The 18,463-nt window shown below is 54.9% G+C and overlaps 1 protein-coding gene and 2 long non-coding RNA genes across 8 annotated transcripts in view; 2 read left to right on the top strand and 1 right to left on the bottom strand.

Annotated features, from left to right (window-relative positions):
- The window catches only part of TNS3 (tensin 3), a 236,494-nt gene that overhangs the window by 155,973 nt on the left and 62,058 nt on the right, over positions 1-18,463 (bottom strand). The window contains exon 1 of one of the 6 annotated variants that reach the window (XM_082399617.1): positions 2,371-2,573. The exons of 4 other annotated variants lie outside the window; for them this stretch is intronic. In XM_082399617.1, the coding sequence (XP_082255743.1) occupies positions 2,371-2,535 (165 nt within the window). In that variant the 5' untranslated portion in view covers positions 2,536-2,573. Of the gene's footprint in view, positions 1-1,482; positions 1,502-2,370; positions 2,574-18,463 lie in introns of those variants that run through there. One more of the 6 variants, XM_082399619.1, reaches the window with a different exon arrangement.
- Positions 2,945-4,649, top strand: LOC309632313. Its single transcript, XR_014246855.1, has 2 exons — positions 2,945-3,299; positions 3,942-4,649. It is a non-coding gene; the product is annotated as an uncharacterized lncRNA (long non-coding RNA).
- LOC309632308 lies at positions 14,590-15,968 on the top strand. The gene is made up of 3 exons (XR_014246850.1): positions 14,590-14,671; positions 15,032-15,405; positions 15,473-15,968. It is a non-coding gene; the product is annotated as an uncharacterized lncRNA (long non-coding RNA).

Raw genomic sequence — 18,463 nt, 5'->3', positions numbered from 1 at the left:
CTCCGGACCACGTGTAGCCCCATCCTCAAAGAGTTTTCTAAAAAATGTGTAATGGCAGGAGAAGTCCCAGGGATCTGACTAATTGTCCTTGTGGGGTGGAGTGGGCAGAAGTGCAACCTTGGTTCTTGCCATGGCAACTATTTATAGTTCTCCAGCTTATCTTACAAAGTTCCTTAAGGAACATGATACACAGTCATTCATTTGTCTGGGTCATATTATTACTCCACCAGGATTCTGACTCATGTTCTCATCTGGGACAGGGGCCCTCTCTCCTGGCACCCCATCTTCTTCCCCACTACCTAGCATACACTTAGCAGCCCCTCTCACTGCCCAGAATCGCTGAGCCAATAGTTGCTTCACTCTACACTGAGAATTCTTAGGAAGCAGGAACAGTCTTTGGAAATATAGGGAGCTACACCCAGACGCTCATAGGATGGTGCTGGCAGTCAGACAAGGAGCCCCTGTGGCTATGGAGCACGGTGATTAATTTTATCCTGTGTACAGTCCTCACGTGGTGCAGGCTTGTGTCCTGGTGCTTCACTAAACGCTTGACACAGTGGTGCGAAATGTGCAAGCCACCAGAGCTCCTGCCTTTGACGAATCATTATCTGTACTCCACGCAATGGAATACTAATCCAGCGATAAAAGGAAGTGAGCTGACAGGCCATGAAAAGATATGGAAGAACCTTAGATACCTATTTGCAAAATGAAAGAAACCAATCTGAAAAGGCGGCATACTGTATGATTCCAACTTTGTGACATTCTGGAAAAGGCAAACTATGGGGAAGTGGATGCCAGGTACTGGGAGAGGGATGAGAAGGTGGAGCACGGAGAAGCTTTAGGGCAGAAAAACTGTTCTTTGTGGTACTGGAATGGTGGATGTACGTCACTATACACTTGTTCAAATCCTAGAATGCATAGCACCATGTAAATTACGGACTTTGGTTAATAATGTATCAATATTGGCTCATCAAGTATAACAAACGCACCACACTAATGCAAGATATTAATAATAGGGGAAATTATGAGGGAGGAAAATGGGTATAGGTTAACTCTCTATACTACTTGTCTAATTTTTCTGTCAATCTAACACTGGCCTAAAAAATAAAGTCCATGAATTCTTTTTCATTCATTGTCTGGAAGATGTGCTGGTTAAGAGAACAAAGCAAAAGCCCTATGCAACAGCAGAAACCTGAGTTTTAAAAACAGCAACCACTAGGAAGACAGTCCAGAAGCCAGGCGTGTCCCGCACCTCCCATGTCCCCTAGAGCCACGTGAAGTGCAATGACACCGACCACCCGGCGTGGCCCCAGAATGTCCTCCAGAAAACGAGAGAGAGCTCTGTGCTCTGGGGCTCTTCCAATCCCACCTCCCGGGACCACCACGATAAGCCCCATCTATGGCTGACGTCACTAAGAGCTGTGCCATCCGCACCCCGATCTTGTCATTTATACTGAGTGCCTTCCCTTGCCAGGCACTCGCTGTCCTTCGCGGCGATACATTAGTAAGAAAAACGGACAAGTCCTCAGGAAGGAGACACTGACTAGCACAAACTGCATAAACTGTACTCTTCATCAGGAAGCGAGCTGCGGCGTGGGGTGCGGTGAGCGGGCTCTCCAGTTCACGGGAGCGAATGTCAAGCAGCAACTCTCCGCATTCCTGCCAGAAAAGAGCCTCTCGTCCAGGGAATCGATTACATGCCCTGCTGTCTGTTTTTACACACACTGCTGTGAAATGCAGACAGCAAACGTCTGAGGAAGGACCTTGAGTTAGAATGAATTTGCAAATGAAAATGCATAAGAAGTACCAACTCAGAGAAAAAGGGATGGTTGGGGGGGGGCGGTGGGAAGCAACCTGTCGTACAGAGAAAACTAACGTTTACATCAAGAACTGCAAACACCTACTTTAGTAAAGACCATCATCAAGTGGACACACTGACACGTGTCCCTTCAAACCAAAATCCCAGGATGGGAACTCCACGAAAACAGATGAGACGCTTCCGGTACACTTCCTATTTCCTCCCTTCAAACAAGAAAGAGGGAGGCAGCGGACCACGGTCTGGCGGAACTGCGGAGCAGTCACGGTCAGGACACAGCACGTTCCCACGTGGGCCACTCTGCTCGGCATCAGGGAACGCGAGCGCTGCGCAGCCCGACCAGAGAGACAGAAGCGCACGGCTTCTCCGGAGGGGCCACGTCCCCTGCTGGAGCCCACGTGGCTGCAGGCTCCCCACCGCCCCTCGGATCTGCAGGCCCTGCCTGCTTTCCCCCCTCGGGAGCTGCACGTCCTCGGGACGGAGCCACCAGGTAACCATGCCGAGGGCCGCTGTCCCGGGTTCAGGTCGGGTCAGCGACGGCGGTGCAGGCTCACCTGCTTTCTCTCCCCATCTCCGGGGCGTCCTCTGATCGCACCCCTCACAGGGCCGTCTGGGTCTTCTGCTATTTTCGTTTGACAAAAGGAAAGACTGTGGTGCTGGGTCATTTGCAGGTGACCTTGGTCATCCTCAGCGTGAAGGAGCTGGTGCTGCCTTAGCATTCGGCCTCTGCAGGGCCAGTCCCATCCCACTGACGGAGCTGAAAACCGAGCAGGCCCACAACTCCCTGAGGGCATGGCCAGCGCGTTTTTTCAGAGGGATCTGGCAGTGCCCCCGGCTCGCCGAGCCCCTTGCCTGCTCTGTGAGGTGTCCTGAGCCAGCGGCAGCGGGGCGAGAACAGGGCTGCGTCACCTCCAGCAGGGCAGCCCCCCGGGGACGCCTGCAGCTCAGTCACAACAGGGCCAGGGCCCCTGCAGGTCCTTCTCCCCGGCCCGCACAACCCGGGTAGCTGGTGAGCGTACCGTGAGTGCCCCGGGGCGCTGAGTCCCAGAGACGCTGGGCCACGGATCCTTCCAGGGAGGAGACGCGGCCGGCGGCCACAGAGGTCAAACTCCACATTCCTCTCCTGATACAAACGGATCCCCTTTCCCACCGGAAGGAGCCTGGGACCAGGGGGGGGCGGACAGAGGATGTGGGAGGGACAGGGCAGGAGGCAGAGCCAGTGCCCACTAGTGACTAAGGTAGCCCCAGAGGAGGCCCCGGAGGCCTGGCCTGTCTCGGCCGCAGGTGGGGCCGAGTCACCGTTACCAGGGGCAACCACAAACAAACAGGGCTGTGCCCAGGGCACCTGGCGACGTGGCGCCTGCTGCCTGCTGGTATCAGCAACCTGTCCCGAAGCCAGCGGGTGGACCGCTGAGCAGCACAGAGGAGGGACGAAGGCGCCCCGCACCAGAAGTCACTGTGCCCCTGGGGGATGGAAGTGTGGGTGAGTGCGCGTGAGGGGGACGGAGGGTAGAAGGTGAGTGTGAGCGTTGTGTGTGTGTCTACGTGACCGCGTGTCTGTGTGACTGAGTGTGTGAGTGTGCGTGTGTGTGTAAGTGTGTGTACACACTACAGAAGCCCAGCCCTGCACTTCACTTCCCGGGGGGAACCATGGTGCTTTGTCTGCGGCGAGGCTCTTTCTCCGGAGGGGTGAGGCCGCCTCTGACAGCCCGCAGGGGCACCTCTCCTTGCTTCTGGAGATTAATCCTGGAGACAGACTACAGCTCAGGTCTCCGCGTGCCTTACGGAGATTTGCTTCCCTGCTCCCGAGTACCACGAAACAGTGAGCTCAGCTTTGTCGTCGTTGCTTCTTATTAAATCTTACTTTGGACAAAGCCATACAGAGAGTGACATTTTCTCACCAGCTTCTCCAAAAACACGCATGCTCCACTGGTGCCCTGCCTATCACCGCGCGCACAGAGCAGAGATGAATCAAGAGTACCACCTCTTGAACCGTCAGGAATCCAAATCGTGCCCAGACATCAGTGCCCTAGAGCGTGTGGCACGTACCACGTGTTCAGCCACTACCACAAAAGTCCCCCCCGCTTGGTCTCTCCTCCTGCCATTTATTTAACTCTGCCCACAGCTGAATCCCTCCAGTTTGGCATCAAGCCGGCCCGAGCAGATCCGATTCACACCGGGATCTTGGAAGGGTGGATAAGCTCAACAGCAGCAGCCAACACTTATCAAAGTGCATTCGGTAACTGCACACACGTGCAAAGGCAGAATGATCCTCCATCACGGAAGTGCGAAACGAGCAAACAGGGAGAAGACAGGGTGAGCCGGCTTGCTCGCAGGTGGAATGCCAGGCGGTCCGCTGAGCTACGTCAAGTGTAAAGGCATCGCTCTGCGCACACACTGCATCATTAAATACAATCGCTTCAGCACAGTGATTTGAATTCTAACACAGACTGTGCAAAATCTGCAGTAAAGTTTACCTCTGTTTTATCTTTGCAAAGGTGATTCTTTACAAAGGAAACTCACAGGGAGACCAAGACTGAAGCACTTTCTTTCCCACATCAGCCTGTTAAGTCACAGGTCATCTTCTCTATCTCCCGCTCTGAGCCAGGAGCTGGAGGAACGGACACGGACACACTGGCCACGGGGACGTCACACTAATGGGGGGGGAGGGTGACAATTCCCTCATCTCTGCACAGAGCAGCAGCCTGGTGGGAAGAGGGTGGGGCCTTTCCTCAAGGGACAGAAACTTTATCATCACCTTTATCTTGTATTATGTACAGCTTTTACTTCTTGCATTTTATGATACTGATCAATAAAGTAGCAAGGTGTTTTATGTGCGCATCACAGATGACTGAGTAAAGATAAAAGTTCAATTATTTCTATTATCCCATTTATTATAAATGGGGGGGTAGAATAATGAGAAGAGGAAAGCCCCCCTCTGCCCTAGTGCTCACATTCTGAGAGAGAGCACGTCTGCTTAAATATCAGCTGTCTTAGTGGGCTCAGGATGCCGTAACTAATACCACAGCCTGGGCAGCTTAACACAACAGAAATGTATTTCCTCACAGTTCCGGAGGCTGGAGGTCAGAAACCAAGGTGTTGGCAGGGCTGGTTTCTCAAGATTCCTCTCTCTTTGGCGTGTAGAAGCCACCTTTTCTCCTCACCTGGTCTCCCCTCTGTGTGATCTCTTTTTTTTTTAAATAAATTTATTTACTTATTTATTTATTTTTTATTGTTGGCTGCATTGGGTCTTCTTTGCTGCGCGCAGGCTTTCTCTAGTTGCAGTGAACGGGGGCTACTCTTCGTTGCGGTGCGCGGGCTTCTCATTGTGGTGGCTTCTCTTGCTGTGAAGCACAGGCTCTAGGTGCTCAGGCTTCAGTAGTTGTGGCACTTGGGCTCAGTAGTTGTGGCTCGTGGGCTCTAGAGCGCGGGCTTCAGTAGTAGTGGCGCACGGGCTCAGTTGCTCCGCGGCATGTGGGATCTTCCCGGACCAGGGCTCGAACCCATGTCTCCTGCATTGGCAGGTGGATTCTTAACCACCGCACCACCAGGGAAGCCCCTGTGTGATCTCTCCTTGTAAGGACACCAGTTGTATAGGGTTAGGGCCCCCCATGCGATCTCGTTCTGGGGGTTGGGGCTCCTACCTATGCCTTTGGGGGTTGGGCACACATTCAGCCCATAACATCCACCATCAAAGGCCTGAGCGGACCACACAGGCCATTCTCACAAGGTCCTCCAGGCAGATTTGGGCAGGCGGCCTGTAAATGCTCCTCTGGGGTCTCGGAGCATCTGGGGTAGGGGAGCTCCAGCGAGAGGTCCAACACAAGCCTCCAAAGAACAACAGAATCCATGCAAAGGGATGGCTCCCAAAATGCTGACCTTCAAGGCTTGATTAACTTATTTGCTTCCTTCAAGCACTTTTCCTTAACTTTATCAGGCGTGACCCTGGAATCCCTAATTAGGTTCACATTCCTCAGGAAACTGTTCTCCCACTGTGCGTTAAAGCCCAATTTAACCTGTCTAATCCCCATGAGAACACACCGCCCCACCAATGCAGTTAAGCCTTACCGGTCCTGCCCGTTCCCCCCATCCCGGGGGTGGGGTGCCGAAGAGGGAGAAAGAAAATCACTGCCCGCGGCGGGCAGGCTGCACACAGCAGCCCGGCCTCCCTGGCGCTCACGGGCCCGGCACCGCCTGGGACCCTGCACCGCCGCTCCACTCGGCCCTCCCCTCCCCTTCTCCGTGGGCACAGGCCCAAGGTCATCTCACCCCTGAGGCGTCTCAGGCTGGCTCCTCTGCCGAGAAAGCCCACCTCTCCCTTCCTGCCTAGCCACGCCCCTACTTCAAGGCCAGACCAGAGGCTCCTTCTTCAGGAGACCCACAGATAAGACAGACGTGCCTGCTCCCCGACCAAGCCCCTCCTCCCCTCAAGACCTCCCCTCCCCTCTCTTCCCAACAAGCCCCTCCCCTCCCCTCTCCCCCACCAAGCCCCTCCTCTCCCCCTCCCCTCCCCACCCCCAGCAAGGCCCTCCCCTCCCCTCTCCCCCACCAAGCCCCTCCTCTCCCCCTCCCCCCTCCCCTATGCCCCCAGCAAGCTCCTCCCCTCAAGACCTCCCCTCCCCTCTCTTCCCAACAAGCCCCTCTCCTCCCCTCTCCTCCCACCAAGCTCCTCCTCTCCCCCTCCCCCCTCCCCACCCCCAGCAAGGCCCTCCCCTTCCCTCTCCCCCCATCAAGCCCCTCCTCTCCCCCTCCCCTTCCCTCTCCCCCACCAAACCCTTCCACTCCCCCTCCCCCCTCCCCTATGCCCCCAGCAAGCTCCTCCCCTCCCCTCTCCCCCCACCAAGCCCCTCCTCTCCCCCTCCCCCTCCCCACCCCCAGCAAGGCCCTCCCCTTCCCTCTCCCCCCACCAAACCCTTCCACTCCCCCTTCCCTCTCCCCACCCCCAGCAAGCCCCTCCCCTCCCCTCTCCCCCACCAAGCCCCTCCTCTCCCCCTCCCCCCTCCCCTATGCCCCAGCAAGCTCCTCCCCTCCCCTCTCCCCCACCAAGCCCTTCCTCTCCCCGTCCCCCTCCCCACCCCCAGCAAGCTCCTCCCCTCCCCTCTCCCCCACCAAGCCCTTCCTCTCCCCCTCCCCCTCCCCACCCCCAGCAAGGCCCTCCCCTTCCCTCTCCCCCACCAAACCCTTCCACTCCCCCTCCCCCCTCCCCTATGCCCCCAGCAAGCTCCTCCCCTCCCCTCTCCCCCACCAAACCCTTCCACTCCCTCTCCCCCCTCCCCACCCCCAGCAAGGCCCTCCCCTTCCCTCTCCCCCCACCAAGCCCCTCCTCTCCCCCTCCCCCCTCCCCTATGCCCCCACCAAACCCTTCCACTCCCTCTCCCCCTCCCCACCCCCAGCAAGCCCCTCCCCTCACCTCTCCCCCCACCAAGCCCCTCCTCTCCCCCTCCCCCCTCCCCACCCCCAGCAAGGCCCTCCCCTTCCCTCTCCCCCACCAAACCCTTCCACTCCCCCTCCCCCTCCCCAACCCCAGCAAGGCCCTCCCCTTCCCTCCCCCCCCACCAAACCCTTCCACTCCCTCTCCCCCCTCCCCACCCCCAGCAAGGCCCTCTCCTTCCCTCTCCCCCGACCAAACCTTTCCACTCCCCCTCCCCCTCCCCTCTGCCTCCAGCAAGCTCCTCCCTTCCCCCCTCCCCCCAGCACCAGGCTCCAAGCTCCTGCCTTCTCTCTCACTTTACAGGGACACCTGCATGGCTGGGACATCTTTGCCAACAGCAACAGAGGAATAACGACCCCCTCTCCCAGGCTTGAACAGCTCAACCAGACCAGCCTAAATAACAGCAACTCTGTGTTGTACAAGGTGGGTGGAGCCAGGAGAAACAGAACCAGGAGGTGCACCAAAAATGCAGGACAAATACAGTGTGTGCTTTTGCTTTTTCTAAGAGAAGAGCTTAGAAATGATAATGACACCACCCCCATGACTTTTTAACTCCCTCCTTCTTGTCACAAAGAGGAAAGGAAGAGAAGGCACAAACAGAAACAACAGTTTTTAAAGGATGGAAATAGTACATGCCACAAAGGGGGATACCAAGGAAATTTCCCCCAAAATATTTTGTTGAAAGTGTCTAAGAATACTACAATGAATAATGTGGTTTTTGCCACTTGCCCTTTGGCTGACAAGAAAAGGAAAAAAATGACAAATTTTAATAGCTTGTAGATGATCCTCAAATCTTAGTAGAAAAATTTTTTTTAATTTAGCATTAGGGCTGCATAGGGCCAGCTAGCTTACTCTGAACGTCCACATAAATATGTCCCACTAAACCCACAGGAGTTCACCCTGATGAAGCTAAATCTCCATCCACGTTTACAAAATCCTGCTAATGGTGTCACTCTCCACCCAGAATCCCAAACAGAAAGCCTAAGAACTGCCGGCAACCCTGTCCCCATCTAAGCAGGACGCCAATCCTACCTGCCAGTTCTTCCCTCAAATGCCCACGAGTCCCTTCCTGCTGCCTCGTCCGCCGGACCAGGCCCTCCGCCCTCGCTGGGCACCGCTAAGCTTCCAACGGGCCTCCTTCGGCCGGGCAACTCCTCCGAAAAATACTTATTAAAAGTAAAGGAGGGGGCTTCCCTGGTGGCGCAGTGGTTGAGAATCTGCCTGCCAATGCAGGGGACACGGGTTCGAGCCCTGGTCTGGGAAGATCCCACATGCCACGGAGCAACTGGGCCCGTGAGCCACAGCTACTGAGCCTGCGCGTCTGGAGCCTGTGCTCCGCAACAAGAGAGGCCGCGATAGTGAAGAGGCCCGCGCACCGCGATGAAGAGTGGCCCCCGCTTGCCGCGACTGGAGAAAGCCCTCGCACAGAAACGAAGACCCAACACAGCCAAAAATAAATATAAAAATAAATAAATAAATAAGACCCGGTGCAACCAAATAAATAAATAAATATTTAAAAAAAAAAAAAAAAAAAGTAAAGGAGGGACTTCCCTGGTGGCGCAGTGGTTAAGAATCCGCCTGCCAATGCAGGGGACACGGGTTCAATCTCTGGTCCGGGAAGATTCCACATGCCGCGGAGCAACTAAGCCCGTGCGCCACAACTACTGAGCCTGCGTTCTAGAGCCCGCGAGCCACAACTACTGAGCCCACGTGCCGCAACTACTGAAGCCCACACGCCTAGAGCCCGTGCTCCGCAACAACAGAAGCCACCGCAATGAGAAGCCCGTGCACCGCAGTGAAGAGTGGTCCCCGCTCAGCACAACTAGAGAAAGCCTGCACGCAGCAACGAACACCCAACGCAGCCAAAAAGAAATTAATTAATTAATATTTTTAAAAATGTTTTTAAAAAAAAAAGTAAAGGAGAAAACCTCTAAAAGGACAAAAGGTTTTAGATAAAGACTCTGGAATCAGAATTTCTAACTTCATAGCCTGTACGAGACACTCAGATAGTCTACCTCCTACCCTCCAAAAAGAAAATATTATGAGTTCATCCTAAAGATGGTCTGAGCAGGGGAAGGGGAGGCTGACAGCCCAGAGCCAGTGCTCAGCTCTGTTAGAACAGAAGGGAGGCCTGCCAGCTCCGGAAGTTCCTGGGGGACTCAGGAGTTGAAAGGTGCAGAGATACACAGGGCACGTGAGAAGGCCCGAGTCAAAATGCCTAGAAACACACAAAAATGAACTGTGCTGGCTGCACCCAGAGGTAACCAGAGGGCATCCCAGGAGCTATTTCTGTACTTGAAGGAAAATGGGAAGCAGGCACTTCCTGCATCCCTGCTCAAAATAAATAGCTTTACTAGAGAAAAAACAAAGCACAGGGTGCAACTGGAGTTTACCTTTACAAATTAAAACGTGAAGCTGGGGACTCAAATGTCTAGTTGATTATTTCCATCCTGCTGCTAAAAACGTAAAAGGAGAACTGGTTTTTTTTAAATATGAAACCTATCCTCCAGAAGTAGCTACACAAAAATAAAACCAGCAACTTGATCAGAAATGTCCTTCTTCGTGTACAACTGTAAGCAATTTCAAATGAGAGGCTCAAAGATGCCGACACAAACCCCTGTGAAACACCCCCAGACACACACTGGTCATCGCCAGAGGCGGGCGAGCCACATCCCGGGTTCTGATCTCAGCGCCGGCCCTCTGTCCTCGGGGCCCCTCACCCAGGTGTCGGTGCTGTCCACAGACACACATGTTCAGAGGCAGGGAGTGGGTCGATGGCACTACCACGAGGCACAGGGTGTCCAGAGGTATGGTGGGAATGGGTCCAAAGCCAGCGCCCTGAGCACAAGGCCTGCAGAGGTCCCCAAGGCCCACCAGCGTGTCCTCCCCACAGGGAACAGGGGATAGTGAAGTCGTGCAGGGTTCGGTCACCTCTCCCAGCCCAAACGTAGTACTTGGGGACAACAGAGGGAAAGGGCAGCAGAGAGGTGACCTTGGAGAACAAGAGCTGGCTTGCACCTCCTCTACCGGGCGGGACGTGTCGCCGGCCAGAGCTGGAGCACACCCCCAAAACCTCCAGGAACCTGCTGGAACCTGCCCCTTGGAGACTGCACGCCAGGCCCCAGAACAGAGGGCACGGGCACGGAAGGAGGGCACCGTGAGGACGGTCTGCCAATGCACGGAGCACACGCTACAGTGTCTAGAGCGTGGGCCAGGAACAGCGGGACACGCTGCTTTACTCCTATTTGTACAGGGAGACACCCAGGGTCACAGAGATGCCACCAGGACATCAGAACACAGACCCAGGTCCAAGGGCCCCTTCTCCTGTGGCTCTCGTGGCTTTCGGAGCTGCTTCCAACAGCTACGTGTGGAAATTTCCATTTTCTACTTCTATTCTCCCAAAAAGAGTGCAGGTGCAGGGAAATAATCATCTATTACAGAATTTCATGAACCAGCAAATGCAGTCACACTGAGAGAGGAGGGAGGGAAATAGTCACTGAGTGCTTTTTCTTGATTTTGTTTATATTTGAGTGACAGGTGCCCGCAGCAGCCTGGCCCCAAGACAGCTTTTCCTCTGTGAGGTGTCCCAGGCTGCACAAGGCACCCTCCACGGCCGGGTTCCTGCGCTGCTGTCTGACCCAGGACAAACACACACACACCTTGGTTACTCGCATCACAAGAGTGACGTCTGCTTTGACTCGACGGGCCCTGCAGTCCTGGGTGCCCTTGCTCTGTCATCAGAGCCCAGCTGCGTGGGTCAGATGGCACCACCCTCCTGATGCCCTGCAGGCAGGCACCTGTCCCCCCCCTCACCTCCGGCCTCAGTGAGCGCGCTTGCTTGACTGCATTTGATCATCTCCTGTGTAACTAAGTCCCCTTCGCAAGGCGGCGCCAATAATTAACTAGGATCAATGTGCTAAAAATATTCCAAAACATTACCGCCATCGTTCCTCCCGTCCCCCCAAGTCCTACAGATGAGGGGGTCGCAGGGCAATGGCTAATTTGTCACGGGGGCCTCACCCAAGTGGTCTCTCTAGAAAGGACCACAAGATGCACTGGCCGAAGATGACGGTGCAGGGAGCGCTGGGGTTCTTTTTGTTTGTTTTTATTTTTATTTTTTTTTGGAAGCGCTGTTTTTGAAGGAACCTTCCCGAATAGACACATTTAAATGACTGCAGCTCTTCAAAAGTCAGCTTGAGACACTATACACATATATTCCAGTAATTGTGTTATTAATTAAAACTAAAACCCTGCTGCAACTGCCTTTGGGATGTGAGTCAGGTCCTGGAGAAGAGGTGCGACCGCAGGCAGAGGCAACCGGCACAGCGTGCCAGCACCACGATAGATCGCAGGATTCAGCGAACAACAAGTGTCCTCCCACAAAGCGCGGAGCCCCGCCACTGATGAAGTCACAAAAACACCTGTTCCCGGGATTTCAAAAGGTATTCTGGGAAACTTGAGCAATGCCTAGGCTCAGGCGCCCCTCCCCTCACAGATGACGTCGCCAACCAAGAATGTGTGACAACTGGCCCCAGTGGCTCCCCCAACCTCCGGTTTGGCTCCAGGGGGAGTCAGCCTGGAGTGAGAAGGATGTAGCTCAAAAGTAGGTTCCCAGGGCACCCCAGACGTCCTAGTCTAAATAACAAAGTGCATCTGGACCCAGAGCGGCCCAGGGTTCCTCCTGCTGCCCTCCCCGCGCCCTGCTCAGGATGGAGGACCCCTGCCCACTCGGTAACTAGCCAAGAGGTCAAATGTGCAGCAGGTGAGGGCAGCTAAGTATGCGTGGAGGCCGCCTTGTCAGCCACTACATGATGTGGAATGAAAAGTGACGATTTAGGCCTATTTTTAAATTACGTGATTTATTTAAAATAAATAAATTTCAGAAGAAGATGATAATTCCCTTCTGGGCTTTTTTGGGAAAGGGCTAGTGAATCCTACATAAATATAGCTTAAACGTAGGCTGCTCTAGAGAGCAAATCAGTCGTGATGGAGTGAGGACTCCTGGCTACACGCCACCACCAGCTTCAGCGGCCTCTGTTTGTTTCCTCCCGTGTAAAATGAACACAGTGCCCGCCGGCCTCTCCAGTACTGCCCATCAGGGTCTGGTAAGGTCCCTGCACAGAGAAGTGCCCAAAGAAAGGAAGGAGGCTCCGGAACCACCTGGAGCGGTGTTGCTCAGGGGATGAGCTTCTCCACGTTACAGTGGCTCCATCCCGCTGGCCACCTTCAAGCCCAAAGACCCCACAATCAACGCCCCTGTTCAGGCCCAGATTATCTGGGATTTAAAAACATCAATTCCCATACAAAGAAAACTGCCACGTTTATATAAAACAGCACTTTCCTAGAGCAGCTGCATATGGCTTGCTGACCGAAGAGCAGACCCAGAACCCCCCGGCAGGAATTGGCACGTGGGGGCCATTCCCCAAACTCTGGCCTCAGAGTAACCGTTTCCAGTGGGACAAGAACACAGCCATGAAGGTACCTTTAGCAGCGTGAAACGTGTAAGGTGACTCTGCTTCTAGCTGTAATGAGTCAAAAAAAGATCAGTGAGGACAGCCTGTCAGGAAAGGGATCTTAACGGGAAAAGAAACAATAATGCCCAGAATAAGTACAGAACTTACCAGGGCTTAATGGCTCTTCTGACCCCAGTGACAACTGGCAAAAATTAAAAAACAAGACACGGAAGCAACCAAGATGTCCTTCAGCGGTTGAATGGATAAATAAACCGTGGTACATCCAGACAGTGGAATGTTACTCAGCACTAAAAAGAAACGAGCTATCAGGCCATGAAAAGACATGAAGGAAACTTAAATGTATATCACTAAGTGAAAGAAGCCAGTCTGAAAAGGCTACACACTGTATGCTTCCAACTATGTAACATCCTGGAAAAGGCAAAACTACGGAGACCGTAAAAAGATCAGCAGTTGCCTGGGGTTATGGGGGAGGAGGAACTATTCTACATGATACTGTAGTGACGGATACATGTCATTATACATTTGTTCAAATCCATAGAATGAACAACGCCAAGAGTGAACCCTAATGTAAACAATGGACTTTAGTTAATAATAATGCATGGATATGGGCTCATCGATTGTAACAAATGCACCACACCTGTGTGGAGGTTGACGGTAAGAGGGGTTCTGTGAGAGGATGTAAATTCTTCGTACCTCCCCCTCGATTTTATTATTTTACTATTAATAAAAACCAATCAAACAAAAATCAACAGCCAAGCATCAAAACACAGGCACACATCTGTCTACCACAGGTGGATAAATGGAATTCTCTACCTGGACTGGCCTCCCTGATTGGTCCTAGACGAGCAGCAGGGCGAAATGGACCCGTGGTCCAGCAAGCTACATTGGGGCGCCCAGCCCAGGGCCTGACCGACAGCAAATCGGGAAGCGTCTGTTGAATTGGGCAGTTTAAAAATTAACATCCTCTTCCCTTAGGGCAAGGAGTGGGAGGAGGGAAGAGAAGTGTAAACATTCACTGAGAGGGCAGAGAGGCCGGGCCAGGGTTTGCAGCTCGGGCCGGGGGTAGGACACGGCTCTCAGGTCCTATCCCCGGGCGGGTGGTGGGACTCTTTCAAGTCCCAGGGTCACCTGTAAGGCTGGGGCAAGGACACGATGCCCTCCAAGGGAGGCTGTGACGATCAAAGATAGAAAAGCAAAGGCTCAGCGCATTATTGATTATCCCTCAATACCGTAGCTGATTTCTGTTCCTTCTGAGCACAGGTTAGAAGCCAGGCACGGGCTAGATATTTAGCTAATGGATCTCACGTCACCCCCAAACCACCCTGCTGGATTACAATCACCCATCGTGCTTCAAATGAGACTCTCAGGCTGCCTGTGTATGTGGAGGCCTGGGGTGGTGAACACACAGACCCTTACAAGGCTCTGTGCTCGACCGACCAGGAGTGTTATGAAAAAATTCTCATGCTTTCCTTTTTACTAATTCAGGTCATTTGTTCCCAGGAAACGATTTGTGTCCCAGGAAAGGAAGGTCATCACCAACATCCTGTGGGGGAGGTAAAGGCAGACTCCCCCATTCCTTCCCCAAATGCCTCCGGAGGCACCGAGCAGGCGGGGAGAAGGCGGCCCTGGAGCCGGGAAGGATGCGGCGCTTCGCCCAGGTGGGAGCTGGCTGGTGGGCTTCTGGGGAGCAAGGGCCTCGGGGCCTCGAGGGACAGTAGGATTTGGACATGAAGATGGGGCAGTGCCGGGCCGCCCGGGGCTGGGGGCTCAGCGCTCGGGCAGGCCGGTTCCCCCACCTCCTCTGTGCAGGGACGCTCCGAGCTCCAGCGGCAAGGCCATCGGACGTGCACACGCACAGCGGTCAGCGCAGGCCCCGCACGGCTGACAGGAGCTGCTCCTGCCCGTGTCTCCGGGGAGGGCTGGGGTCTCAGAAGATGCCCTGGATGTGAGGTGAGCGAAGCCGTGTGGGAGGGGGCAGGCAGGGGGCACGGATCCTCAGGGCGTCCTTCACGGCAGAGAAAGGAGACGCGGGACAGGGAAGGACTCGACCCCCGAGCCACCTGTGTCTGGGTGTTTCAGGGAAGCTGGCCACGGGGCTGGGGTTCCCCAGGGGGGTTCTGGAGGCATCAGAGCAGCTGTACCAGGTGCACAGGCCCACGTCAGCTCCACGGCTGATCCGCGAAGAGCGAAAATACACGGGGCAGCAAAAACCTGAACTTGGAAACCCAACACCCTTGAACGCTGGCACCTGGATGCCAGGTGACAGTGGGTAAGTCATTTCACCACCGGGGTCTCTGTTTGCTCATCCAGTGCAGGGAGGGGCTGACCGACAAAGCCTGGGACAGCAGGCCCCAAAAGGGAAGCTGTTGCCCTTATTCCTCGGAGAAGAGAGCTGTCTGAAGACAAAGGGTAATGACCAGACATGTAAGTTAATGGTTGAAACTCATGAATGAAGCCAGTGGGTACCTGTTGACACCCAGGAGAGACATCTAGGGTGGTCTACGGGGAAGTCACAGGCTCTGCCCCTCGTCTTTCCCATGGCACAGAGACGCCATCTGAAGCCAGCTTGTCTGATAAGGTCACTGAGGCTCCTGCATCAGCCACAGCCAGAACCTGGGGTCGCTGGGCCGAGGGGCCAGCATGGCAGAGGAGGTGACGACAGCAGACCCTGCAGGGGTCCCGAGGTAGGAGAGGCCCCAGGGGTCCTGGGGTCCCCCAGAGCCACACCTGCCTCACATGGTCTCTCTTCAGGGAGAGGACCAGCAGGCCCACGACAAAGAGTTCTGCTTCTATGGGAGGTGGAAGTGGGCAGCGGCTGCCAGCTCAGCTACCGCATGGTGGCCACAGCGAGGACGGACGGAGAAGCCAGAGGCTGGGCCGAGCCCGGGAATCCTCTCCTGCCCTGAAACCAAGTGGCAGCACCTGCAGTCCTGGTCTTTCTCTCCAACGAGGCGCCCGTCAAGGCAGGCTCAGAAAGAGAAGAGGACAGCTGGCCCCGGGCTGTGTGCTGTGCAGGCCAGGGACGAGACACAGGGGGTCCGGGGACAGTCTCTGAGCCGGCGGCAGGCAGCTCAGGGCAGAGCGGGCTGCCGCACACCACGTGTGCGTTCCAGTTGTGCCAGCTCGCCGCTCTGCCCCGACGCGGGGCCTCACATTTGCAGAAACCTACTGGAGGCACGGCGCTCTCGCCAGCTCACCAAAGCTCAAGAAACACCACCTCTGCCACACCCCCATCCCCCACGGGTCTCCTCACCATCATCTGCCTTCCTGAAACAGCTTCATTTCTCCTACTTCCTTTTCTCTCTTGTCAGGGAGTCAACCAGGGGCCAGGAAAAAAACCAAGTCACTCTGAGCAAACAGCTCACGTGGCACCCATGAACAAGCACAGCCTCCCAGGGAGCAAGATACTTAGAATTCCAAACATTCCAGTAATTATACATAAATTATTCTGCTTCCTTCAAATTGAAATAATTACTTCTACCATAATTAACAGCTAAAAGCAAGCTGTTTCAGGTGGATTGCAGAAGTTATTATTCACCCATTTTATGCATGAAGAAACTGAGGCTCCGGGGAACTGGACTTGCTCCAGGAGACAAGGAGGATGAAAGCCCAGGTCTCTGCCTCCGCGTACCCTGGGACCGCATGGCCTCACCTGGGGGGGCATACTACCCGACGGCCAGGAAGAAAGTGACCCCGGTCCTAGCTCAAGGCTCCGTTTCCCTGCCTGAGCCCCCAGTCCATGGCTCAGCCCCTTTTCTGCAGGATGGTTCTCTCCTTCCACATCTCCTGCTCTACCAAGGGGACATCCCGGGCCTGGCTGGGAGCCTCTGATGGTGGCCCTGGCAGCAGCAGGGCAATGACAACGCCAGCGGGGTTAACCACACAGGAACATGCTCCAGGGATCATGCTGTGCCCTCTCCTCCAGTGTTCCCAGTGCAGAGGGGACCCACAGCCCATACCATCCCCAAGTCACTAAGTGGATGGATGGGCCAGACGTTAGGCCAAAGCCTGTGTTTTTGACCACAGCTTCACGTCAGCTTTCTCAGTCTCAAAGAAATCCGGGCACGCACAGTTAGGCACAGACGTGTGGTGATCAAGGACCCAGCCGTCTGGGGGAGCTGCGTCTCAGCTCCTGGGAGGCTGAGCTGCCCTACCCCCCACCCCGTGCTTATCTCCAGGGGCGGCTGAGAATTTATGGCCCTTGTCTGCTCAGCAGCAATGGCATTATAGTTTTGGAATAAGAAGAGTCTTTGTTATTGGTGGTGGCATTCTCTCCTGCCATTCAAAGCTGCGTTATCCAAAAAAAATGACTACGGATACATTTCCCCCTCTACCATGATCTAATAAGAATAAAAGCTTATCTATCCCTAGCAAACTGCCAATTACTGTGGCTAGAAATGCCATAATCAGTGATAGTTAAGACTTTTGGAATATTCTTTGAACCAAAGAATTCAATCCCCTAAGTAGCTGGCACTGGGCCCCCTTTGAGAAACAGTGCCAAGGGCAGCAGGGCTCAGTCTGCAGCTGCGGGTCAAGAGTGGCCGGGCCCGGCAGAGTGTCACGGAGGAGACCCATGCACACGACGCACACTCACACAGGCAGCGTGACACGGGACAAGCAGGGCTCTGGCGGTGGCTCTCCCCGCGGTCCGCCCCACCGGGGTGAGGCGGCACAAGCTCCGCAGGACAAGCCTTGCTGCCGCCGGGACCCTCAGGGGCCGGGGACGCATCCAAACCCTCAGGAGGCAGACGGGGGAAAACCCTCTGGGAGATCCGAAATATTCCCCAAGGTGGCATCTTCCCCACCTCCACGGCAGGCAGGAATCTCCGCTCTGACACAGTCACTTAGGTTTAAAGTACACAGCACACTGGAAAGACGAGCACATCTGTGGGCAAAGCAGACCTAAAATAACCAAGGTCAGACATCAGTCCTGCCCAGGGGTGAGTGTGAACAAGGATGCCTGGCCTTGGACAGAAAGCGGAAGCCTTCTCCACGGTGAGACCGCAGGTGACAGCACAAATGCCCCAAAGCTCCACCACGGGGCCTGATCTTGAAACGACTGAAACACACATCACGTGACGCTTCGGAAGCGACGGGGGGGCGAGGGGGCTGGACAACAGCGCAGCACAGAGCCCCATCCTAGCCTCGCCACTTCTGCATGTGTCCCAAGTGCTCCATGATGAGAAGTTTCATAAGAAAAGTCATTTAATCTCTTTCTTGAAAAAAAAAAAAGCAGGGCTAGACCCACCTGTAATTTCTCTAGCTTTGTGTGTGTGCATCTGTGTGTGCGTGTGCCCGTGCGGGTAAACTGCGTGCATGTGTGTGAAGTGTGTGTGTGTGCATGTATGTGGGCACGTGTGAGTGTGGACTGTGTGTGAGTGCCCGTGTGAACGTGGAGCGTGTGCATGTGTGTGACCGCATGTGCGTGCCTGTGTGGATCGTGGAGACAGTGGAGGAAACCAGGATCCTGGTCCTCACAGGGAGAGCGCACGCACGTGAAGCCAGCACACAGTTCCACGAAGCCCGCGGCCAGCCCACGTTCCTTCCACTCAGAGCCCGAGGACCAGTCGAAAATTCTCAGGAGAGGCTGAGCCGTGAGGTCCAGAGCAGCAACAAAATCCCAAGACTCTCTAAAACCCCATCTCCCTGGACCTCCACCCACCAGGGACAGCCTGCAGGGCATCTGCGGGGGTCCCACAAAGGTGGGACCGGCCAGTCAGCAAGGAGCGACGCGTGGGCCCT

Source organism: Balaenoptera borealis (assembly GCF_965194805.1).
Source record: "Balaenoptera borealis genome assembly, chromosome: 7".
Lineage (NCBI taxonomy): Eukaryota > Metazoa > Chordata > Mammalia > Artiodactyla > Balaenopteridae > Balaenoptera > Balaenoptera borealis.
This window is presented reverse-complemented; position numbering and strand designations above follow the sequence as displayed.